This window comes from Rana temporaria, chromosome 5, assembly GCF_905171775.1.
Source record: "Rana temporaria chromosome 5, aRanTem1.1, whole genome shotgun sequence".
NCBI classification, from domain to species: Eukaryota; Metazoa; Chordata; class Amphibia; order Anura; family Ranidae; genus Rana; species Rana temporaria.
Window position 1 is genome coordinate 104,449,469 of NC_053493.1, and position 26,297 is coordinate 104,475,765.

The 26,297-nt window shown below is 41.1% G+C and overlaps 1 protein-coding gene across 9 annotated transcripts in view; it reads right to left on the reverse strand.

Moving 5' to 3' along the window:
- Positions 1–26,297, reverse strand: part of SATB1 (SATB homeobox 1) — a 137,817-nt gene that overhangs the window by 16,901 nt on the left and 94,619 nt on the right. For all 9 annotated transcript variants that reach the window (XM_040352966.1, XM_040352965.1, XM_040352969.1 and 6 more), the window contains one exon: positions 25,157–25,312. In XM_040352966.1, coding sequence (XP_040208900.1) covers positions 25,157–25,312 — 156 coding nt within the window. The remainder of the gene's footprint in view (positions 1–25,156; positions 25,313–26,297) is intronic.

Consider the following 26,297-nt stretch of genomic DNA (forward strand, 5'->3'; position numbering starts at 1 on the left):
ATCGATCAGTGCTATAAAAATGCACTAATTATTGTGTAAATGTCACTGGTAGGGAAGGGGTTAACACTAGGGGGCAATCAAGGGGTTAAATGTGTGTTCTCTCTGTATGGGGATGTGACTTACTATATGTCTCCTCTGCCCTGACAGAACAGGGATGTGTGTTTACACACACAAACCCCTGTTCTGGCGCTCGTGCACATGATTGCACGTGGCCAGAGGCGATTGTGCCCGCCAGCCACGTGCATTGGGTCCCCCGCTATGCAGTGGGTCCCTCTGGTGGCCACTAAAGGGAAGGACGTACCCATATGGGATTTTGCCCAGGAGAAACATTCTGCTGCAGTTTATCTGCGTAAGCCGGTCAGGAACCGGTTAATGCATAGAAAAGGTAAAAAAAAAATTCCCTAAATAGCTTCCTTTACCTTAGTGCAGTCCTCCTTCACTTACCTCATCCTTCGATTTTGCTTTTAAATGTCCTTATTTCTTCTGAGAAATCCTCACATCCTGTTCTTCTGTCTGTAACTCCACACAGTAATGCAAGGCTTTCTCCCTGGTGTGGAGTGTCGTGCTCGCCCCCTCCCCTTAAGGGGCGAGCAGGAGAGTCAGGAGGCTCTCTACGTTGCAGAAAGAGAAAGGAGCTGTGTGTTAGTGGGTGTCCTGACTCTCCTGCTCGCCCCCTCAAGGGAGGGGGTGAGCATGACACTCCACACCAGGGAGAAAGCCTCGTATTACTGTGTGGAGTTACAGACAGAAGAACAGGAAGTGAGGATTTCTCCGAAGAAATAAGGACATTTAAAAACAAAATCGAAGGCTGAGGTAAGTGAAGGAGCACTGCACTAAGATAAAGGAAGCTATTTAGGGATTTTTTTTTTACCCTTACTACCCCTTTAAGATGAAAAAAAAAAATCCGACTTTACAAATCCTTTAAGAGTAGTCCTGAAGGAAGTTACACGGACCTATACGATTAAATTAGCTTTTTTTAGCATTGCAGTAAAAAAATGTTAGAAAGAAATTGCAATCCAGGTTTATGGGCACAAAACCCAGCGATATATATTTTTTAGTGGGAAGGATTACATGCACTTTAAGCACTGCAAAGAGTAACATTTAAGTGGAGAACTTGCTACCAGTGAGAATTCTCAGCAGTGGTTTTAAGAGTAAGCAACTCACTAGTCTAATTCACAATGCTAAATAATTAGAGACACTTGACCATACTGGTTAAGTAATCTCATAAGCAAAATACTTTCATATTTTGCTTACTGATATAAATCAAAGGCTGCAGGAATAAGTTAAAAGGTTATTTTTTTCTTACTCTCCACATGTGGTTTTCATTTGTACAAAAAATGAACAAGCTGTTTGTGGTTAAACTGTGTAATCGGCTGTTATCAAGCTAGCACTGCATTTAAGATTTACAGGATACATCAGCTTCTGTGCCACATTAGATGTAATGGAGAGGGGGGGTGGAAAGGGAAAAAAAAAACAGGAGGAGAGAGTGTATCCTGAGGAACAATATTTCCAATGCAGCCACTCTCGCACTACATCTGGTTGTGCCGGTAGCAGCAGTTAAATTGAAATATTTCTCAGCGTGTGTCAGAAACATGCAGAATGGTAATTATGACAGATCTGATTAAGCCTGAGTGCCACTAACTCCCTGGCCAGCTCCGGTTGTGCAGGTGTGACCTTGTGCGTGCCTGCGTGTGTAAATAAAATTAATTACAAGCGAAAGGGCGAAGGCTTCAGTGACATCACAAAGCAGAGGAACTCCCAAGGGGGAGACCTAATGGAATATTTTCCCTGAGTCTAATAATACAGTTCATATTGACTTGAGGTAATTAGTGGGATCATTAAAGCAGTTTTCCCGGCATATTTGGCTGCCTGATCAGATTAGTGAAAATGTTCTTCAGAACAAGCCCTGTGTGGTCTGCCAGAGGAGGAGGAAATAAAAAGCAACAAAGCATATTTTGGAATCATAAGCAGTTATGGGCTTTTGGTCCTGCAAAAACAACTCATCTCAAGGGTCCCTGAAATCTGGTCGTTTCAGATTCAAAAACTGCCAATCTCAAGGGCCCCGTAATCTGGTGGTCTCAGATTTATTTAATGGAGCCCACTGAACCGATGGAATAATTTATCATTCACAAACAGTTTTGTTGCATTAGCTCTAGTATTCAAGCTTATAGCTTATAAAGACTGTCAGGGTGGAAAGTGTTATATATAATAGGGCGGTCACATGCAAACAAAGAACAGAGAAGCAATAATCTTATCTAGCCACAATAACAAAACAAATACTTTTCAAGATGAGCCTTGATAGTGTCACTTAACCATTTCATAACTGGCTATTGTAAGAAAACAGCCGTTTGAGGCTGGGTAACTTCTGAACGCATTCTTATGTCCTTGTCTTTCCTGTGTCTGGGTGCGGTAGGTGCCTCTCACAATGTTTGTGATTGTACTGTCATTAGATCAAAATTTAAGTCAAAAGAGCCAATCAGCGTGGCTCTGTGCTTTGTGATCACCAAGTAGTAAACAATGGCTGTGATCAGAAGCCAGCTCTCTTAAGCCTCGTACACACGACCGGTTTCCTCGGAAAAAAAATATCTCCCAGCAAGTTTCTTGCTGGTTTTTGCCGAGAAACTCGGTCGTGTGTACGAGGCTTAAGAGAGCTGGCTTCTGATCACAGCCATTGTTTACTACTGAAGCCTCGTACACACGACCGAGGAACTCGACGGGCGAAATACATCGTTTTCCTCGTCGAGTTCCTTGTTAGGCTGTCGAGGAACTCGACATGCCAATTTTCTCCATTCCCGTCAAGGAAATAGAGAACATGCTCTCTTTTTGGCTCGTCGAGTTTCTCGACAGTTTCCTCGTCGAAAATGTACACACGACCGGTTTCCTCGGCCAAAAAAATTCTCCCATCAAGTTTCTTGCTGTTTTTTTCCGAGAAACTCGGTCGTGTGTACGAGGCCTGAGTCTCAAAAGAGCTGTGTCTATGGGAAAAGAAAAATAATCACTGCTCATCTGTTCATCTCGCCTTCTTACTTTTAACTACTTAGCTGAACACCTTTGCATTACTGTAATTTACTCTACCTGCAATAGAAGAGGTCAGAAATAGTAATGGAAACAGACTATTGAACAGTGTTTAAAAAATTGTAAAATCTGTATATAATTGTATTTCTATTTTGTATGTTTGCCTATGCATTTCACATGGCACTAATAATGTTTTCATTACAGGTTTGCCTTCTTACGAGTCCTGATTAAAATTAGCCTTCCTATTTTACCGTAAAAGTACAATTGTAATATTAATGTGATACCTACGTAATCATGTGTAAAACAAAAACTTCAAACAGAACAGATATTTTGAAAAGATGTAGAGTGTAACTTTTTGTGTCTGTTCCCTACTGCAGTAGTTATTATTAATTTGGAACCACTAATCAATATGAGGATAGGAGTTGCCTATGTATAACATTTTCAGAACAAACAGCTTTGCATCACTTTGACCTCATTTTATTGGGGTCAAAAACAAGTTGATCATCTCTGTGACTCAGCCAGCCATCATCATTATCACTGGTACTATAGTTCTTTTTTTTTGTCAGATATAGAAACTGAATATTGAAAACCTTTACATCACTTCAACCTTCAAAACAGGCTAATCATCTGTGTGACCTAGCCTCAGTGTCAAACTGTAACATTTTCTTGTCAGATTTATACATTACGGTAATAAGTGTGAACATCACTGCTGTAGTATCTAATCATTATAACACTGTCAGGCACATCAGTGTGATTGTCTGTCGTACACACGGTCGGACATCCAACAAAATTTCCCTTGGATTTTTGTCCTAATTGATTTGTCCGATCACACCCATAGCATACACACGCTCTGACTTTTTCGGCAACCAACACGAACGTAGTGACGTTTCAACATACTGCCGAGCGTTTAAAAGAGGAAGTTCAATTCTCCGACGTCACCCATTGCGTTCCTTCAGCTACTCTATAGTTAGTTGACGTTTCGTGTGAGTGCTTTCTAGATTTCGAAACTTGCCGCGTCACGAATGTGCTTTTTCAAATACGAACACTAGTTTTACTAGACAGAAGGCTTCCGGCTGCTCTTTACTTCTGAGCATGCGCATTTGTACTTTGTCCAAATGTCCGATTGTTTGCTGTACACACAGTCGGACTTTGCACCATCGGACTTTTGTTGACGTAAAGTTGGTCCGTTTGCAGACCCAACTTTTTGTTCGATGAAAGCCAAAAAAGTTGGTCCGATGGAATGTACACACGGTCGGACAAATGCGAAAAGTTGCGTATTTTGAATTATTCCCAGAGGCATGATGGGACTTGTAGTTCTGCAACAGCTGGAGGGCCCCAGGTTGCCTACCCCTGCTGTATAGTGACCATTTAGTAATTTTTCTGTCAGGTATATTTTTGCCTGGTCAAAGAATTATTATTTTTCAGAGACAGCCCTGAGCGACTGCCATTGTTAATTTTTATGGGTTAGGTGGGAGTTTAGCCCCTTTCACACCTGGGGACTGTTCAGATCCGTCTGTCAGTTCTTTCAGGTGGATCTGAACAGGCGATCCATGTATCTCTATGGAGCGTCAGATGTCAGCTGTGACACCCGATCAGCCCTGATCCGATCCTCTCTGCTAAAATGTGATGGATGCAAACCCTATTTTGCATCCGTCTGGCGGACCGAATCGGATGAAAACGAACAGACGGTTCGTTTTCCTCCGATCCCCAATAGAGGAGAGCGGAGATCTGACAGGACAGTCCCTGCACAGTGTGCAGAGACAGACCTGTCATCTGTCGGCTCAGTGGGGATCAACAGAGCGATCCCCGCTGAGCAAGCGGATGTTTAAAAACGTTGGTGTGAAAGGGGCCTTATTTATAAGCATTTAACATGGTTATTAACTTTTCAGTCAGCACTGTCACAATCTTCTTTGACGCATCATTTTTATGCTTCCCTAAGGTCTAAAAAAAATGTACAGTAATCAGGAGTATAAAGTATATGTTAATAAAACTGTGAATACATGTTCAGTTTTTTTTCCCAACCAGCGGGTTCAATGAAAAAAAAAGGTAGATCTCTCCCACTGTTGCGTTTTATTGTGACAGCGGGAGATTCCCCTCATCAGAATACATGGATCAGAGATGCAACTGTTGGCTGCAAGCGCTAATCAAATGCTGGTCTTCCAGCATGAACGTTCAACATAGGCTGGTCGTGAAGAATTAGGCAAACTGTGTCACCAAGCAGAGAGAGTTGAACACCTAAGTGAAATGCACGAAGCAAGCACCAGCAGTGTAGTCCATTCTACTGAAGTTCACAAGGCAAGCACAAACAGCACAGTGTATCCTAGTGAAGTGCAGCAGGCAAGCACCGGCGGAGCAATGTGTTCCAGTGAAATGCTTGAAGCAAGAACTAGCTATGCAGTGTTGAAATATCAGCCGCAAAGAATTAGGGAAAAATCCTTTGCAACTGTCCTCTAATTTAGTAGCATCTGCCTCCCCCCTTATTTACAGCCATACTAGGTATAAAGTTGGAAGCAGAAATCTTTCCCCTGTCACAATTTATTTGTTTTCTTACTGAAGGGTCATTCAGACAGCAGATTTGTGCCATCCCCTATTCAGAACTAACTGGGCACTTCACTTTGAATGGCCTGGAAGGGAGGGCGTGTAATGGTTAATGTGACATACTGTAGTTTAGGCTGTGCTGCAGTCATACGAAGAACAGTGATCATGTGAGCTGAGGAAAAGCATAATTAGGGTATAAACAACACGTTTTTAAAGCCCTTTGTATATAATTCTTTGAACAAAAATAAGTGCGGTGTGACATCAGCACAATCAGCTTCCCTGTTATGAAGCTGGCCCATGTTTGTTACTCATTGCTTTGCATTAGGCGATTTATGTACCGTAAGTGGAATACTTCACTTATATTAATGTGTTTTGTCTTTTTTTCTACACTATGGTGTAATACTTTGGAGCTTGTGATATTGGGTATCTGACAGCTGCCCAAAGGAGTCTTAGGCCGCGTACACACGATCGGTCAAAACCGATGAGAATGGACCAAAGTTCAGTTTCATCGGTCCAAATCGGCCGTGTGTACGTCCTTCGGACCAAAATTTTAAAACTTGCTTTAAAATCGAACCGATGGACCGCTGACCGATCGGTCCAAACCGATGGTTAGTACACAAAAGCATCGGTTCAAAACCCGTGCATGCTCAGAATCAAGTCGACGCATGCTTGGAAGCATTGAACTTCGTTTTTTTCAGCACGTAGTGTGTTTTACGTCACCGCGTTCTGACCCGATCGGTTTTTGAACTGATGGTGTGTACGCACATCAGACCATCGGTCTGCTTCAGCGGTGAACCGATGAAAATGGCCCGTCGGACCATTCTCATCGGATGGATCGACCGTGTGTACGCGGCCTAACTATCAGTTTCATGCTCATTATGACTGCTCCTAATCAGAGGGTCATAGCCTTTTGGTAAGTGGCGCTGGAGCTCAGTTTTGCACACGTGGTGGATGTTTACAGTGGTTCTTTCTCTCTGGAAAACACACACTGATTTTTAACATTACTGGAATATTGTTACTTTGTATTTTGGCGCACCATTTATATGTTTGATGAACTGAAAATATTTGTATCACATGGACTAATATCCTTGTCTGTTTATTATGTGAATATATACAATTTATGCCTTGGATCAATAGCTATCAAGGACTCAATATTATTTTAAGTATTTGCAATCTGGAAAATAGCGCTGCCTATACATATTTCAATATAAATCTGTGTCTGTTGTTATGCCCTAACCAGGGTAGGGGGCAGATATCTAGTTTAAACCATGTTAATGAACAGTAGAACAGCAATAAAAAAGCCCTCGCTCACTTTACTAGCTTCTTGTACTGAGAATTAAAGGGGTTGTAAAGGTTAGATTTTTATTTTCTAAATAGGTTCCTTTAAGCTAGTGCATTGTTGGTCCACTTACCTTTTCCTTCGATTTCCCTTCTAAATGTTTTTTTCTTTGTTTTCCTTGTCTGAATTTCTCACTTCCTGTTCCTCCTCAGTAAGGTGTTCAGTAAGCTGTTCTAAATGACTTTCCACCGCTCGGATGATGGTGGAAAGCTTACTGAAGAGAAACAGGAAGTGAGAAATTCAAACTAAGAAAAAAAACATTTAGAAGGGAAATAGAAGGAAAAGGTAAGTGAACCAACAATGCACTAGCTTAAAGGAACATATTTAGAAAATAAAAGACAAACCTTTACAACCCCTTTAAAGCTATAGTGAAATCAAAATAAAAAACAGAAAAATCAGCACAACAGGCATAACCTATAGTCAGTAGGATGTGTCCATTGTGCTAATGCCTCTCTTTTTAGCTAAAATCTTCTTCCATCCATGCCTCCCCACCCCACCACCATAATCTTCCAGTGTAATGGGGGTTAATACAACTAAGGGGCTGTCACAGGCTCTCATTAAGAAAGCCTGACTATGCCTGGGCCAACGGCTCCATTCATAAATGCTGTAGTACAGACTACAGAGATCTATTGTATGAATAGAGGCCAGGAAGATGATTGATAGGTCTACCCCTTATCAATGAAAGACTGTGCCAAAACTTTAATTGTGTTAATAGCTGCCACACCAGAAGATTACAATGGTGGGTGGTAGAGGGGTAGTTCAGTAGAGCTTCAGCCAGTTTCTAACAGTTTAGAAAGCTGGGCATACTGGACACATGTTAATGTTAAGCAATTTAAACAACCAATGGGGTCTAAAGCCCAGTTCACACTGGAACATTCTAGTGCATTCCCATTCATTGCAATGGGCTGCCAAACAAATAAGAACATGTAAAAATGAGTGCAGGCAGCTGTTCATAGCACCAAACAATCAGTCAGCATGAGTGGGACACAAAGCTGCTGTCAATCACCACCACCGTGGAGGAGGAGTAGGAACGGTGTGGCTTTTGCTCTGTGACCCTCTTGCGTTGCCTGTGTATGTGGCACTCAACAGCGGCACATAGAGTTGAAGTACAGAGCAAATGCACAAATGTTGGGTAGACACTTGCAGCACTTCATAGGTCTCAGTGGCACAGGGATCAATAGAAAAGTAGCAGAGCAGACAGGGAACAATTGCCCAAGGAAGAACACCACTGTATTGGCATACTGTGCCCTAGGATGGAGGTCTGATGCTATGGTGAGAGGAGGAGGAGTTCCACCTGGGAAATCGAAGGGAGCAGGTCCCGATGGTAGGAAGGTGGATGGTGGGGGGAAACAGAGATACACGCTGCCGTCATAGGGCAGCGGGCAGCCAGTGCCAATGAGCGGTGTGCTGGATATGATATCATGTACCGGGAAGGTCGCTTGGCCCAAAGTCTGGTCAGATGGAGCTGAATACAGCTGAAAGTAGAATGCAAGCTAGGATTGTAGAGCTCAGCTGTCATCAAGCTGACAACGTACTATCATCATGACAATGCGTTTCGAGCGTAGCCCCTTTTTTCAAGTTATTTGACTAGGACAGCAAGGAAGTTTTAAATAGAGGGCTGGCTGGAAGACAAATTGAATCTTACAGACAAAAGCGCTTCTTTCTGTCAACACAGCACAAACCCTATACAAATACCATAAACCTGATTAGATCTACTGTATATATGAGTTAATAATAAATAAAGGAGTAAAAATGGAAATAAAACATCAATAAAAATCCGTATAAACAAATGAGATCCAATATATGGGCTGTTTTTTGTATCTCCCTATAGATTCTTAGAACATTTTTTTTATTTTGCATCAAATGCTGGGTGTGGGGTTGGGAAAGAAAGGAGGGGAGGGAGGAAAGAATGCATATAAATTGATAGCTCATACCTAAGCCTAATATGTAAATGTCTACTTTTTGGTCTAGGATATTCTGTCTTAACTCAGGGAACAACCATAGTACATCCTTTCCTAGCTCAACAGACAACCTCTGTATATCCTCCCCTAGTGCAGACAAACAATATATATCCTGTCCAAACTAAGAACACAACTACAGTATATCCTGTCCTAGCTTGATAGACTGACCAAATATATTATTTCTTGATTTAAGAGACAGACAAAATATATCCTATCCTAGGGCAGGAAACAACCAAACTATATTCTTTACTAACTCAGGAGATAGACATTGTATATCTTGTCCTAAAGCTTAGGCGGCAACCAAATTAAGTTGGCCACACACATTGCAGCACCCACACACCCCCATTTACCTGAATGAGTCATACTTGACAGTGGTAAAACACGGTAGGAGCGATAATTTTTGCAGTGGGTGCAAAAGCAAAGCATCACAACCATTGCATTTAACCGCCCCCCCCCCCACCTTCTCCATCCTAATCATTTATTATAAGGAACCAAATCCTGTCACTGCCCTTTCTTGTCATGTATACTGTTCCCCACCTCTAAGGCCTCATACACACGACAGAGGAACACGTCGTAAATGAAACATCGTTTTCCTCGACGAGTTCCTTGTTAGGCTTGTCGAGATTCTTGTCAAGCTTTCTTTGATTACACACTGTCAAGACAAAATCTCATCGTTCTCAAACGCGGTGATGTACAACACGTACAACGGCACTATAAAGGGGAAGTTTGATTCCACTGGCGCCACCCTTGGGGCTGCTTTTGCTAATCTCATGTTACCGCGTGTTAAGTAAAAGTTTGGTGAGAGACGATTCACGCTTTTCAGTCTGTTACAGCGTGACGAATGTGCTATCTCTATTACAAACCCTACTTTTACCGAAGGCACGCTCCCATCTCATACTTTATTCTGATCATGCGCGGGTTTCTAAGCATACACACAAATGTGTTTCTCGTCGTAAACCAGCCTGACGAGAAACACGACAAGGAAATTGAGACTCCCAACAATGTAAAAGAGAACTTGTTCTCTTTTTTTCTCGTCGAGTTCCACAACAGTTTTCTCGACGAAAAACATACACACAATCGTTTTCCTCTGCAAAAGCTCTGCCACCAAGTTTTTTGATGGATTCTGTCGAGGAAAACTGTCATGTGTACGAGGCCTTAGATTATAAAATGTTTACACAAGGTGCTCTATTCCTCCTATGTTTCTTTTTTCTACTTGTTTTGCTGATGAGGTACAGTATAAAGGAATGAGTTGTATGGCTCAATCCACTGTCCTAAAATGATGCATACAGCTCTCATTTCTGGGGTATGTGATGAAATGAGACATGTTATTACCTTCTGTTCTAAAAAGGCTTTACTGTGCTATGCACCAATTCAATTGGAGGGCTTGTAAAATCCTTTAGTTCCTTCTCACCATAATCTTTACAGTTATACAATCTTGTAGGCACCCTAGCCAAAAATCCTAGAAGCCATGGTTTCTTTACACTGCACTGATAATGGTTAAAAACTCTGAAATGACTATAAGTAGTTTGGAATAGATGGTTTATATTTGCATTACACATCAACGGTTATGGATGTTGTGATACATTTGCCTATATGTCTCAGTGTACTGCTCCCTGCTAGCCATGGGTAGAGGTAGAAAGGAATTTCATGTGTGATTCATTCCTCTGACAGGTTATTGACGTGCTAATGTCCCCTCACTATTCTAAACGTTAATTGATCTATTGTGTTGTGTAAAGAAGATCTGTGTTTACCCTTAAAAGATGTGTATTGTATCATCAGGCTAAATGATTAGAGAAGTAGTATGTTAATTATTCTGATTGCTTCAGTGTATTAATTAACTCCCCTGATGTCTTTATCTAAAGAAACGTGTCTGCATGGTCGGCTCCGACTTGTCTCCTATAATCTGTATGGGAAACCCCACTGTGTGAGGGGGGCGTTCCTAACAGGCTGTAACCACATATAAGCTGAGTTTTTGTGTCAATAAACAGTCTTGGTTCCAGCATCCAGTCTTGACTCATGTGTGGGGAATCCTGTGATGTTCTTGTATGGAGAGGAGGGAATGCTTGACGGGGATATCATACCGATACCGTCACAAATTGGTTGGCAGCAGCGGGATCTTCCCTTTTACTCTCCTTCACACCCGGATTCCAAGCAGACACTGGAAGAACTACTGGAAGGATTGCTAGCAACAAAACCAAGAAATAAGAGACGCAGAACTACAGAAGGATAAACAAATAAGAGACGCAGAGCTACAGGAGGCTAAAGAAATAAGGGACGCAGAACTATAGTTAAAACTGGCAGCAGTCCAACAAGCAGCCGCACATTCTCCGAACAGTGAGTACAGCACAGCAGACGCAAGGAAGATTCCGTTTAGCGCTTTTAAAGCTTTTGATGAAAAGGACTGTGAGATTGATAACTACCTGGCGGATTTTGAGCGACAATGTAACCTGCACCGAATAGCTAGAAGAGAGTGGGTTGCAATATTGTCAGGCAAACTGTCAGGCAAAGCTTCTGATGCTTTCCGGACCGTGCCAGATCAGGATATCCATAGCTACGCCCGGGTTAAAGAAGTGCTCCTGGCTCGTTATGCAGTAACCCCAGAGTCCCACCGACAGAAGTTCAGGGACTCACGCAAAACCACGAAAGACTCTTACGCAGAATGGGCATGCCAGCTGTCCCTGTCGGCCTCTAACTGGGTTAACAGCAGCCAGGCCACCACCGCAGAGGACATTTTGCAACTAATGCTCCTGGAGCAATTTTACAATCACATCCAGACGGATGTCAAAGATTGGGTGAGAGATCGCAGGCCCATGACTCTACCAGAGGCCGCGAAGTTGGCGGATGAATATGCGGATACTCGCAAGACAAACCAGGTCACACCACGGGTACAACCTCCACGACCAACGGCGCCCTCACACCCACCAGCCGCTAGATACCAACCTCCTAACAGACCGGTGACATCTAGCCCTCGCTATCCACGCCAGGAGGACAACGAACAACGCTGCTTCCGGTGCAAACAGTTGGGTCACTTCAAGCAGAATTGCCCCATGAATGACAACACCAGGTCAAATTGGTCTCAACCTGGGTACCGCCCACCAGCAGCAGCCCATTGTGTAGACTCGGCTTGGGATCCCCAGGAGCGGGGTCGGGAAGAACCATTGGGCACCCCTTACGAAGCCCTCATGGTACAATCTGCTATTACGGACAACAGGGAACACCATTGTCAGCTGGTCATGGGCTCCAGCCCTGAGCCGGAGGGGCTCTGGAGGGAGCTGGGCAGAAAGAGGCACCGCCGGCCATCCTTCAAGAAGAAGAGGTCCTGGAAGTCATATAACCAGCGGACCTGGGAGGAGAAGAAGCGACTGGAGGAGAGGGAGTCGCAGCGGGCGTCCCAGATGCGGGCCGAGATGTTCGCCAAGGGCCCACCGGTGGCCCCTTACACCACCACCCAGTTCCTGATGATGAAGGACCACGTGGAGAGCCTGCAGGACATGAGCAAGCAGGATCTGATCCGTGAGTACATAGAGCTGGAGGAGTGCATAAGCCGCATGGAGGAGGAGAACAACCACCTGAGGTCACAGCAGGCTGACCCCCCCAGGCTCCATGAACTGGAGATGGAGCTGGAGAAGCTCCAAGAGGAGAACCGGCGGCTGCGGAGGGAGCAGGGGATGGCTGACCTTATGGGGCTCTGAGTCCCCTCTCTCCCCCCCCCCAGACTCTGAGCACCAGTGCTACAACAAATATAACTTTTCCTTTTTATGAATCTCCTGTGATTGTCACTTCAGAGCCATAACCTGCCCCCTCCCATAGCGGGACACCTAGACGGCGGCGCACAGACCCATTCGCTGTCTTCACACTGACTTCTGGTGACTTTGCAGATCGCACAAAGACTTGGGGACTGACCGGCGTGTGATCTGACGACCCGGTGACATACCTGAGTCTGAAGCAGTTGTCAAGGGAGGTCAGTCATGCCAAACGGAGTTAACCTCGGACTAAAAGCTCTGAACCCGTCAACCCTACTGGACCAGGGAAGGTCCAACCGGATTTGCCGGAGCAGGGAGCAAAAGGGGGGCCATTGTGATACATTTGCCTATATGTCTCAGTGTACTGCTCCCTGCTAGCCATGGGTAGAGGTAGAAAGGAATTTCATGTGTGATTCATTCCTCTGACAGGTTATTGACGTGCTAATGTCCCCTCACTATTCTAAAGGTTAATTGATCTATTGTGTTGTGTAAAGAAGATCTGTGTTTACCCTTAAAAGATGTGTATTGTATCATCAGGCTAAATGATTAGAGAAGTAGTATGTTAATTATTCTGATTGCTTCAGTGTATTAATTAACTCCCCTGATGTCTTTATCTAAAGAAACGTGTCTGCATGGTCGGCTCCGACTTGTCTCCTATAATCTGTATGGGAAACCCCACTGTGTGAGGGGGGCGTTCCTAACAGGCTGTAACCACATATAAGCTGAGTTTTTGTGTCAATAAACAGTCTTGGTTCCAGCATCCAGTCTTGACTCATGTGTGGGGAATCCTGTGATGTTCTTGTATGGAGAGGAGGGAATGCTTGACGGGGATATCATACCGATACCGTCACAGATGTGCATTTGGCTGCTAGGGCATAATGGAATGATTTGCGTGGCTCTGACTATTGTCCTGAAATTAGTAATAATCCTCTTATTTTTTAGGATATGTGATAGAATGAGACATTCTGTTTTTTGATCCCTTTAGTCACCATATCTAACCATATTCTGTATGGTCATACTGTTCACCACTGCACTGATGATGACCAAAAAGCCTGACACAGCTGTAAACACTCTGTATTGAATGGCTTTATAATATTAAGCTATATTTGCACTCTGCATCAGCTGTTTTTGATGACAAGGTGTAAAGGAATAATTTGCATGGCTCTGCCCATTGTCCTGAAATTAGACATACTGCTCAAAGTTTTGGAACATGTATTAAAATAAGACATGAGACACGTAAATACCTTCTGTTCTAAGAGGGCTTTACTATGCTACATACTATTTTCGTATGAATTTTTTAATTTGTACCCCTTTTATCATTTCACTTCACAGCACTGCTCATTATGCTATGCTAGGATAAAAATTATGTTAAATAAGGAGCTATTTCAAATTATGAATGCAAAATAAGTAATTACATAGCCAGATTAAATTTAAAACTATTTATGCAGGATAGAATACTTTTTTTTTATGGCATGACTATGGTTAAGCAAATGTAAAAAGAGGATAAATAAATTGTAAGTTACTACTGTACAGATTATTACATCATGAAACATTAAGAATAGTAATGAGGACACACTGCAATCTCTTTGAAATATACACAAATTAAGAGCGCATGCTCCAAAACGGGTGTATAAAAGGGATATGCCAAGCTCAGTCACAGATGGCAGGCTTTGACAGCTCCCATCCATAGCACAGATACTCGACAGTTCAGCACAAGATCAGTGACATTCTGTCTCATTAGAGCCACGCTAATTATCACAGCTAGTTTCAGGGGAAACCATGTGTTGCAATGGTCAATTTGAAGGAGTCTGTGCATCAACAAACTGGTAATAAGGATCAGACACCTTATTATATGACAGCATGCTGCCTATGATTTGATTTGCTGAATTAAAAGAAGCAAGGCAATACTTATACTCGATTGTTTAAGAAACTGTGTACAAAAACGACACTAGTAAATCCATCTCTACGGTTATCAATGAATGGGCATTGTTATACCTGCAAACAGAATGTTTCTTAAGCCTTTTGATTCAGTTTTTACTTCATACTGTAGGTAGATCAACTACATGCTGTTTTAACTTCTGAGAATATACTCATTTTAATTCCAGATTGTCATTTGTAAATATCTACAGTATGTCCTTGTGGCTGCTTAAGAACTACCCAACATGCATGAAGAATACAAACCCATCCATACAAATCTGCCTGTTCTGTGTAGTCCCAAAGTTAGCAAAAGGAGTATTAAAATTCTACTTTGAGAAGCATTCATCTAGTGTGAGCATATATTGCAAAATGTATTTGACAGAACGGCAAGTACTGGAATAAGGCAGAGTGGATTTTTTCCCTCATGTGTTGTCCTCCGAAAATAAATATACAGAAATTTTACTAGCTGTAAACAAATACAAAATTTCTCCCTCATGCTTATGTCTGTCTCATTTTCCTGTCTGGCAAAGAATGGAAGTGCCCTAAAGTGAAGCATTCAGACTATTGCGGGTGGTGGAATCACACCCGCACTGCTCTTCAAAAATGTCAGTTGGGCAAGGTTTATTCCTAAATTCTGGCCCCCAATTTAAAAATTGAACTTAGATTATAAAACCTACAGAACACCCCTTCTGGTGCCTGCACTTATCTTTGGCATGACTTTTACAAGTTTAAAATTAATAAAAAGTTTGCTTTGTAGAGCAGAGTGTGTACCAACCCAACCCTCTACAAAGAGTCTCAAATAAAGGTCACAACTACAAGAAAAAAGACAGTCAATATTAATATGGGAGGGAGAAGCTCTCTGTGCATGCAATATGACTTTTTTCCAAACTTACTAAATACTTGCAATATTATAGGGAAATATGCACAGATGATGCTGTCAATCACCAGCTGTGTGCTAAATTGCTTACGGCTCGTACACACTATAAGAAAAACGATTTTCGTCCAAAGAATTTTTGTATGATTTTCGTATAGTGTGTAAACAACTTTTGACAGCCGATTTCCAAATTTTCGTACGAAAACTCCAAAAATGTTCTCGTACGGGAACAGAACGAATGATTTTTGTTTAATGTGCACCGTTTACGTATGATTTTAGTGCAAGAAAAATCAGAAAAGAAATGCATGCCATGCACTATACGAAAAATCATCTGAAATTCGGTCATTTGGTCAATTTTTGGCCAGTTAATGGGCACAAAATCAGTAATCGTTGGGACGTTTTTGAGCCAAAAAAACAAAGGACAAGTTTGGAAATTTTCTGCCGAATGAACAATAAAATGGAAAGGTTAATGTGTTTCCCGTCCAAACAGTTTGCACTAGGTATATGTAAAAAAAAAAAAAAAAATGTATTAATTTATGCCCACTGAATGATTTATCGGTCATTACACTATGGCACTATCGTTTGTTCTCACGGTCGAATGCTTGTTTTACCAAAATTGGTTCAGCCGATTTTTCATTTAGTGTATGGCCAGCAAAAGACTGTGCATGATTACAAACAATAAACAACAAAAAAAAGCCTTTATTGTACAAGAATTGTTGTACAAATTTTTGTTCCTTTGGTTACGGTTTGATGTGAAACAGCGAGGAAAATCGAATGATCGTTCACCCGATTTTCTTACAGTGTGTATCCCAGTTTAGTGTCCAAATTAACTGTTAAGCCCTATACACACAATCAGAATTTTCGATGGAAAAAGTCTGACTGACTTTTTCCATCGGAAATTCCGACCGTGTGTATGCCCCATCTGACTTTTTTCCGAAGAATTCTATCAGAGTTTAGATAGAGAACATGTTCTCTTTTATTATGATGGAATTCCGTTGGAAATACGATGTGAGTTTGGCCAGGCAAAAGCTTGATCATGTGTATGGGGCATTAGAAGTGACTCAGGCAGATAGCAGAGGAAGGAGATAGCAGACAGGATTCCAAAAAAAAATTGGGATTGAGTACACACTATAGAAGGATATGCTTTGTTTATTTTTCATTTCAGAGATTTAAGAGATTTAGGAACCACTTTAACAAAACTCTAATTTATAGAAATTATTCACAAAAGGTCGCCAGCCATTGTACTAGTGAGAAAAAAAAAAAAAAGTTTGCCTTTACCTCTTATCAATTAAAATATAAGGAAAACTAAACTTTTTTTTTGATGAGCCGAGAAAAATTAAGTTCAATGATTCTGAGCATGCATCGAGTTGATTCTGAGAATGTGCAGGATTTTTGTGCGTCGGAACCAGCTCTCAAATTTTTGCTGTCCAAAATTCCTAAGGAAATTGTCAGTTGGGGCCTTTTGCTGTTGGGAATTTTAGACCAAAAGCTCACATCAAACTTTTCTTGTCGGAAATTCCGATCATGTGTATGTGGCATAAGAAGAGGAAATAAAAGAGGGAAATCTTAGACATTTGTCACCACCAAAAGTGTTTCTACTAGAAAACTTCTCCACTACTTCTGTTCTGGTGACAACTTGAAAATTTTGAATCCGACACTAGGAAAACCAAAAAGTGTGAATCTGACAGACACCAATAATAATCTGACAGAGGTACTACTACTACTCCCACACTTTATTGAAAATAGGAGTAAAAGTTTGGGGCTTAGATACACTTTAAGATTTATTACTCATAAAAAGAGGCTTCAAAATTGAACACTTTGCTTGATTTCTTAACTTACCAGGAGCACGCCCTAACCTTTTGTGCAGAGAAGAGTATATCCAGGCACACTTTACTTTTAATTGAAGTGTTTTAGATCAAAGCTACATGAGCTTAAGGTAAAATAAGCATCTGCCCTTGTATCGATGTTTGTTAACAAACCATATGGAATCATTAATAAATTTGTGGAAGTTTAAAATGGAATTTTAAACATGTGCACACATTTAAAAAATAAAAGCTGTAAAACCAATACACAGTTAATATGTATTTGTCACACGTGAATAAAGGCATCTAAAAAGAGAATTCAGGTTTCTAGATAAACAAAACATTCTATCACAATTAGAAACATTTCAAAAGGCCTATAATTTTCCATCAAAATTACAGTAATTTCTGATATACAAGCCATGATTCATGACAGAATTTTACACTTCATAAGAGATTGCAGTGGCCTGATGTATAACATGCTGCGCAGTGAACCAATATAAACAACTCTGTTTAATGTTTAAATAGCACTTAATGTTTAGAATCCAACAATAAAAAGTAACACGTTGCAGAAATTACCACTTTCATGCTGATTAACGGGTTGGGATGAATTTGAAATTTGACTGTTTATGTGTCCATTTAGTTATGTGTACAATGATATACACACACACACACATAGAAAATATATTCTACAACATATGCGGTGTACATGCACAGATTCCTACTACAGTGTATGCATGTGTTATACAGGCTAATATCATTACTTATGTTTAGAGATGAGGGACAAATAAGAGGATGTAAAGAAGACTACTGAATGCCCATTATCCACTGAAGCCATCACAACCTAGAAATTCGAAATGGTCCTTCTAAACTATGAGGTTAATTGACATCCCCAGAACAAGACATTTGGTGGAGTATGGTCTGTGTCGACAGGCTTTAGGCTTGTGCCCATGACATGGAGTAAGAACACTGAGTTGCTCTATTTCTTGAGGAGGATGAGCTCTTTTAACATCTGCCAGATGATGCTGAAGGTGTTTTATGAGTCTGTGGTGAACAGTGCTCTCCCATATGGGGTAGCATACTGGGGAAGCAGGCTTAGGATGGCCAAGACCAACAGAGTCAACAAACTAATTTGCAAGGCCAGTGATGTTGTTGGATTGGAGTTAGAGTCTTTAACACCAGTGTTGGAGAGGAGAATGTTGTCCAAGGTCCCTGATAGATTATAACAACCACGATGCACCACAGAGCGACACAGGAAATAATTTTTGCCTGTGGTCATCAAATTATATATTTCTTCTCTGTGAGTACTGGATGTGAGTATTAAATCTTGTTTATGATTCAGATTTGTATGTCGTTTTTATAATATTTTGGTATTGGGTTAATTATGATTTTTAGTTAATGCTAGAGAAGGTGGTGTACTATTTGCATTTTGGTAGTTTGATTTTCTGTTATTTTTCAATCTGTGTTATTTATTATATGTTGTATTTTAATAGTATAGATGATTTATTATAGTATAGTTTAAATTTAGCAATATATTGCTGTTATTGGTAATTGTATTGTGTCTTGTATTCGTTTGTTATTGTGATCTTGTTTTGTCAACATTAAATGTAACTGTATCTTAACCACTTCAATGCTGGGCACTTTCACCCCCTTCCTGCCCAGGCCAATTTCCAGCTTTCAGTGCTGTTGCACTTTGAATGATAACTGCGTGGTCCTGCAAGGCTGTACCCAAACAAAATTGTTATAATTTTTTTGAGACAGATAGAGCTTTCTTTTGGTGGTATTTAATCACCACAAATGAAAAAAAAAAGAGCAAACAATTTTGAAAAAAAAGGTTTTTCTTAGTTTTGGTTACAAAATTTTGTAAATAAGTAAGTTTTCTCCTTTACTGGTGTGCACTGATGAGGCTGCACTGATGGCCACTGATGAGAAGGCACTAAAATGCAGCACTGATAGGTGGCACTGATATGCAGCACTAATGGGCATTGATAGGCAGCTCTGATGGGCACTGATGGGCAGCCTTTACGGGCACTGATAGTCTGATCAATATTCCTATCGCACACATTCCTGGTAGATATGGCTCATAAAATGGTGGGTGCTGCAGCGATTACCAGTTGGGTCCTGGAAACATCAAAAAAGCTTACATATTCGCCAGCACACCATTGATCGACAATTTTCATCCAAAAGTTTTAATGAAAGAAATCACATCACATATCTCTCTCCCCTCTTTCCTCTCTTTTTGCTGTTCTTTTTTGCAATTTTTTCTTTTTTATTTGCTCTGTTTACCTCCTCTTTACCCCTTGCTCTCTCATCTCTGCTCTTGTTTCACTTTTCTCTTGCTCTGCTCGCTCTTCCCCAGCCTCGCTCCTACACACTCACACTTTCTTCTTACTCTGTGGTTGCCTAATGCGGTGCCAGCCGTATGTCACTGGTTTCCGTGATGACGGTGACCCCGCAGCTAGGCGTCCCCCCGTCTTTCTGTTGTTATGGACATGTGCGCATGCTCGGCATACATGACATGCCGTGATTGGCGGCGGGAGCTGTTGACTAGCAATGGGACCACTGGGTCCTAGTGGCGTTGTGCTCCAATCGGACACATATGGCTAGTGTACCCGATCTAGTGCTCACACACCAATGCCGGATATACGGCCTGCATTCCACGATTTTTAGGTTTTTGTGCCCCTGTCTACTTTAAGTTACTTTAATACCTAGTAGTTTTTAAAACTTTCTGGTCTGATTCTGATGGCATATTGACGTCACAGGGAGGGGGTGTGACCTTTTTTCATCTTTCACATATTTTAATTGGTGGCTATTGTATTTATATTTTGTTTTGACACTGTTTTGGCACCTTATCACAAGCCTGACGAAGGGGTCCTGTGCTGCTCCAAAACATTGCACTTTTCTTTGTGATGTGATCTCTTTCATTAAAACTTTTGGATGAAAATTGACGATCCATGGTGTGCTTGCGAATATGTACACTTTTATGGACACTGATAGGCGGCATTGACGGGCACTGATAAGAGGCACTGATGGGTGGCACTGCTAGGCAGCACTGATAAGTGGCACTGAAAGGCAGCACTGATGGGCACCACTGGTGGGCACTGGCAGGCATTGCTCATGGGGCTGCACTGATAATCAATGCACTGATTATCAGCCCAGACCCTCCCCCTGGGGAAGCAGGCTTAGGATGGCCAAGACCAACTGAGTCAACAAACTGATTTGCAAGGCCAGTGATGTTGTTGGATTGGAATTAGAGTCTTTAACAACAGTGTTGGAGAGGAGAATGTTGTCCAAAGTCCCTGACAGATTATAACAACCACGATGCACCACAGAGCGACACAGGAAATAATTTTTGCCTGTGGTCATCAAATTATATATTTCTTCTCTGTGAGTGCTGGATGTAAGTATTAAATCTTGTTTATGATTCAGCACTGATAGGTTGCATTGAAAGGCAGTACTGATGGGCACTGATTGGCACCACTGGTGGGCACTGGCAGGCATTGCTCATGGCGCTGCACTGATAATCAATGCACTGATTATCAGCCCAGACCCTCCCCCTGTCAGGAGAGCCACTTATCGGCTCTCCTCTACTCACACACCGTCAATGTAAATAGAGGAATGCTGATATCCGACACTTCCTATTTGCACTATAATCAGCTGTGATTGGACACAGCTGATCACATGGTAAAGAGCCTACGTCATAGGGCGTCTCAGGGGCACGCACAAGCAGCATGTTGTGAAGGACATCATATGACGCCAAGTCACAAACAATTAAACCACCGCCCAGCTGTCATTTTGCTATAGAACCACCGCCCAGCTGTCATTTTGCTATAGACCGGGCGGGATGTGGTTAATATTAATCTCTTTGGGATAAGTTTTACATCAGTTTGACATGCTTCTAAGATCATGTGGAGTTCACCGATAGGTCCATTTGACCTGCAGTCGATCTCCTGCAGTGGATCTCTAGTTGACCTCCTCCTTTGACCTTCTTCAAACAGGTTTTGCATGTCTATAGATTTGTGTGGGAATGCAATACCTGCCTGAAGCTAACAAAATCCTGTTGACACAAGCCCTAAGTAACACTCATGTTTACTTTATATTCTCTTTTTTTTATATGTTTTACAGTAAACCTGTCACAAACTTGAGTTCAAATTGATAAACTGTGGATTTCAAACTGTGGTAAAGGCTAATGCCGCATACAAACGATAATTTTTCGGCATGAAGAAAACATTGTTTTTCAAAAACGTCATTTAAAATGATCGTGTGTGGGCTACACATCATTTTTCAGGTTCTGAAAAACGACAAAAAAAAAAATCGAACATGCTGCATTTTTAAACAACCTTTTAAACAATATCATTTTTCGGGTTGTAAAAAATGATCGTGTGTGGACTAAAACGACGTAAAATACCCGCGCATGCTCAGAAGCAAGTTATGAGATGGGAGTGCTTGTTCGGGTAAAACTACCGTTCATAATGGAGTAAGCACATTCATCACGCTGTAACAGACAAAAAGGCGTGAATCGTCTTTTACTAACACGGAATCAGCTAAAGCAGCAACCGCGGTCACGAAGCTTCGGACCGGGTCGCGGTCTGGCAACCCATGGCTGGGCAATTAAAGAGGACATACAGGTACGTGCTTGTGCCCAGCCGTGACATTTTGCCAACGTATATCTGCAGGAGGCGGTCCTTAAGTGGTTAATCAGTGTGGTTTTGTAACATGGAACAAAAAACACAACTACAATAGTGTTTCTCTGTTGCTACATTTATTAAACACCCCCAAAGAGTTAAGCCGCTTACACATGACCAAAGTTTTACATAAATAAATAAAAGCTGATCGTTGTAAGCCCCCCTGACAGTGGTAAATGGTTTGTCTCAACTCTCTAACTACTAAATGTGCAGAACAGCTTGTTCAGTTGTAGAACAACAGACTTACTGGCTAGATAATCAGGTGAAAATAAAGGGAAAAAGCCTAAACAAAAAAACGAATACAGCTATCACATCTAAGTATTGGTAAAAATTGGTAATAAATGTTTGTTTTTGGGTTTAATACTGGTTTAACTAATCTTCAGCTTAAGCAAGTGTGCATTTAAACATGTTTGCAAAAAGCAAAAAAAAAAAAGAAAATTATTATGGATGTGAAAAGGTTAGTAGACCAATCAGGCACTGGAGACGGATCAGCCTAGATTTGACAGGAAAAGTTGAGATTTGCATAAAAAATATTTATCCTGGCTATATCCTATACTTTTGGATCTCCAGATCATATTGACAGGTGGTTCCCACTGAAGTTAACCTCTGGTTATGTATGTGACTGTAAAAAGCTCTGGAGGCCTAGGGGAATAGAGCCAATATTTTCATATTTTAGATGAAGACCTCAGAACTTTTGCCATTGCTTAAGCTGAGCGCTGCATACATTTGTTTAAAGATGAGCTACAGATGAGTCTCCTAGGCAAATGTAAATAAAAACTTAGTCATAACTCTTATGCAGCACTTCATATTAGTTGGGTATTGTCTTATATGTAAATGCATTTATAACTCGCCAAAACTGTAGATAAATATCTGGTGAAGAAATTCTGCAGACGGCCATTGCATCTGTATGCAACTGAAGCCGGTGCCCAAACACTTCTGTGAATTTGTGCAGCTGGCTACTAAGCAGGCGTCTCCAGATCTTGCGCATGTACAGTAATGACACTGAGCAGCGCACATTGTTGTTAACAGGTTGCCATAGCAATGGTATTTCCCGCCCTATTGTTATGGCTAGGGTTGTCCCGATACTGAGCATTTGCGCGAGTATTTGTACTCACGAAAATGCTCCCGATGCTTCACCCGATACTTTTTTTTTCACCCGAGAGCGGGCGGATAGCAGGCGGAGAGCGGACTGAGAGGGGGCGGAAAGGAGGCGGAGAGCAGAGCAGTCCTCGGGTATGTAAAACATGCCACTAATGCATGCATATATGCAATGTAGAGAGAGAGATGCACACTGATGCATAGAAACACATAATGTTATATTGCTATAAGTTTTTAATGGTAGAAGTTGGTTGCCTTGGAAGTATGACTCAATTAGAGGTTTATTGAGTAGATTCTCATGTGATCTGTGTGTAAATGTAGACATGGGTCTACATAATCTCACCCATAGGGTCAACTGCATAATGTCAGTGCTCTGTTGAATATGATAAGCTCACTGCAGGATATGTGATGTACCAATTGAACTATACAGCCAGGGCATATGTAGGAAAGGACACTGCTCAAAATCGACCCAGTGCTTCAGATGTGGATATGGATGTGCATGGCCTCAGCCAGCGCTGCTCTGGTCATTCCCCCAAACATGATTTACCCTGTCTGCTGGGGCTTGGTCACAATCCTCTGTGACCAAGCCCAGGTAGGAGGGGTGACACATGTCAGGGGGAGTGGTGGGAGCAGCGCTGGCTGAGGCCACACACAGCCATATGCACATCTGAAGCACTGGGTTGGTTTTGAGCAGTGTCTTACCCCACAAAGGTCCACACTTCTGATCTAGTGCCTGGTGTCTGCTCCCACTTTCTGTTATCCTCCAGCTTTGCGTGGCACTCCAAGTCTACACGTATACAGTACACCCAGGGAATTGATTTCTAAGAATCTGTTGTGTAGAAATCCTAAACGAAATATTTAGATAAACAGAGGCAACTTTTTTCATACTTCACAAGTCTTTTCATAACCTCTATCATATTTTCTTAAAATACATGTTTGCACTATGCACAACCTCAGCACTGTATACACAATGTTTTAGAGCTATTTGCAGATTGTACTTGAAATAGAGAATATAAAATGTTTACAAAACTGAAATCTTTATTCCAAAAAGTCAACACAAAAACATATGCAAACTAAAAGAAAATGACAGCACTCTCCAAAAAAGGATACAAATCAACAATGTTAAAAATTTCAGCTACCGTATATAAAACTCTAAGTCGCTCCAAATTATATTACTTCAGTTCATAGGAAACAAACTACAGCCTGCAAGGATTTTATCATACAGTAAAAGATTCACAGGCATATCTAAAGCTTATGAATAGTGAAAGTACATTGCAATAAACACTATAAAGGTACAAGTGTATTCTCTGACTAAAATTATAATCTACAAAAAAGAATGCTTGATTTACAATAAACATATGGTCTACCAACAGGCTCAAGTAAAGGAGGTTTAGGTGAGCGTTTGAGTAAATAATACCACCCTGTATGCTTATTTTGCTTTTTTTTAATCCCCTAAAAAAACAGGTCTGTTATTCTTTGCTTTCCATCAGCAAGCAGTCAAATCGAGCAACCAATCAATATGGTGATGGAAAAACCATCACTCAAAAACCATGGCAAAGCCAGTCAAAAGCTATTTTCATTACATGTTCTTGCCATGAGGGAAACATAGAGACTGCTATGGTTAATATGATCTAAAATACTAGTTGTTTGGCTGTCAATATTTTGGGTCACTGACCAAACCAAGTGTGCATTTAAGGACTTTTGACTTTCCCGATTGACAAACTTGTTCTGGGTACAAGTACTGAAGCCTTCTTAGAAGATGGTCAGCAATGGCAGTCTCTCTATTTCTTGCATGACAGATTTATTTTAACAGTCATCAAGGCAAATAATATTTACCCATCTCTTTTACCCAAACCTCCTCTAAAAAAATGTAATAAAAAAAAATCAGTGGACATCTTCAAAAATGTTTTATTTTATATCACATTTTGTAGAAAAAAAATTAAAGTTAACAAGCTGTCACATCTATGACCTATCCGATATAAATGTTACATATTTTTACTGACTTGTCTAATGTTCAACAAATTCATTTTACTTTTATGGTGAGGCAAGAATAGTTACTATTCATATTTTACTGCTATAAAACCTAGAAACCACCCTGTGTACAATGCACTAAATACATTCAACGTTTAAGCTCTAAACCTGTACAGAAGGAAGAATAATATTTTTCTTTAAATGAATATTATGTACCTGGCTTTTGGAAGCTGCAACCTTTGCAAATAGAGCTTGGGATACTTTAGCTCTTTTCATTTCCTGCTGGATATCGTCATAAATGGAAGCATTAATATTCATGCTGCAGTTTTCCAGGCTTCCGTTTCTCTCTGTTGCAATAGTCGCTGCCTTGACCTGGAAAATACATTTTGTATATAATCATTTGTGTAATAATTGTTATTGATTCATATAGCACCAACATCTCCTGTGAAGCTGTACAAAGTCCACAGATTCCTAGTGTACTGTACATGGGCTTTTGAGATCAATTCAGGTCAGTTTAAGATTTTGTTCTTTACCTCTATTCCTCACATATGTTATGGTAAAGGCATGCCAAATGTATAGTGAAAGCATCTAAAATGTCTTTGCACACGAGTCCTAACAGTAGTGCAACAGTCTCCTGTCTAATGAATACAACACTACAAATTTTAGCTCAGAGTAGACAAGAGTCAGAACAACAGTTTTTCAGCCTTCAGTTTAATTAGGGTAAAGCCCATTTTCAGCTGTGCCTCACCACCAGTACAGTGCTCACCTTTTTTTGCATACAATTTAGTATTTAACATTCACTGCAATATAGAAAACTGACCCTCTGATTCCAGTAGACCTTGATGCTGTCAGCACAGAGTTACTTTGTATGGTAAAGCCCACCTGAAGGGGCATAGTTAGAAGCCATAGGGCCCCATAGCAAAATTTTTAATTAGACCCTCAAATTAAAAAAATGCAATTGTAAAAACAAAATCCAAACTACCAAGACAGGTGACATAGGCCCGAAGAGGTAATAGTAAGGTACAGATCTGTGGAAAAGAAGGGTGGCTCTTGCTCAGCTGGGGAGGGGCTAGAGAAAAGGTTAACTTTGATTAAAAGTACACTTATCCTTTAAAGTGCTCTGTTACTACTTACCATAATGACACAAAGACTAACCTGTAAAATAAAATGATACCCTTCTGGCAGGCAGTAGCCTAAAACATCACTGTTTTGAAGATCACTGGACACTGATGGTACCAAGCACTTCAGGGCTTGTCCAATACCTTGTCACTTTCTGCACACTGTGGTTACTCCGCTGACTCCTACAACATTTTTGTAGCAGGAGGACACACAGTGTATATAAGGGAACTAGGCAATG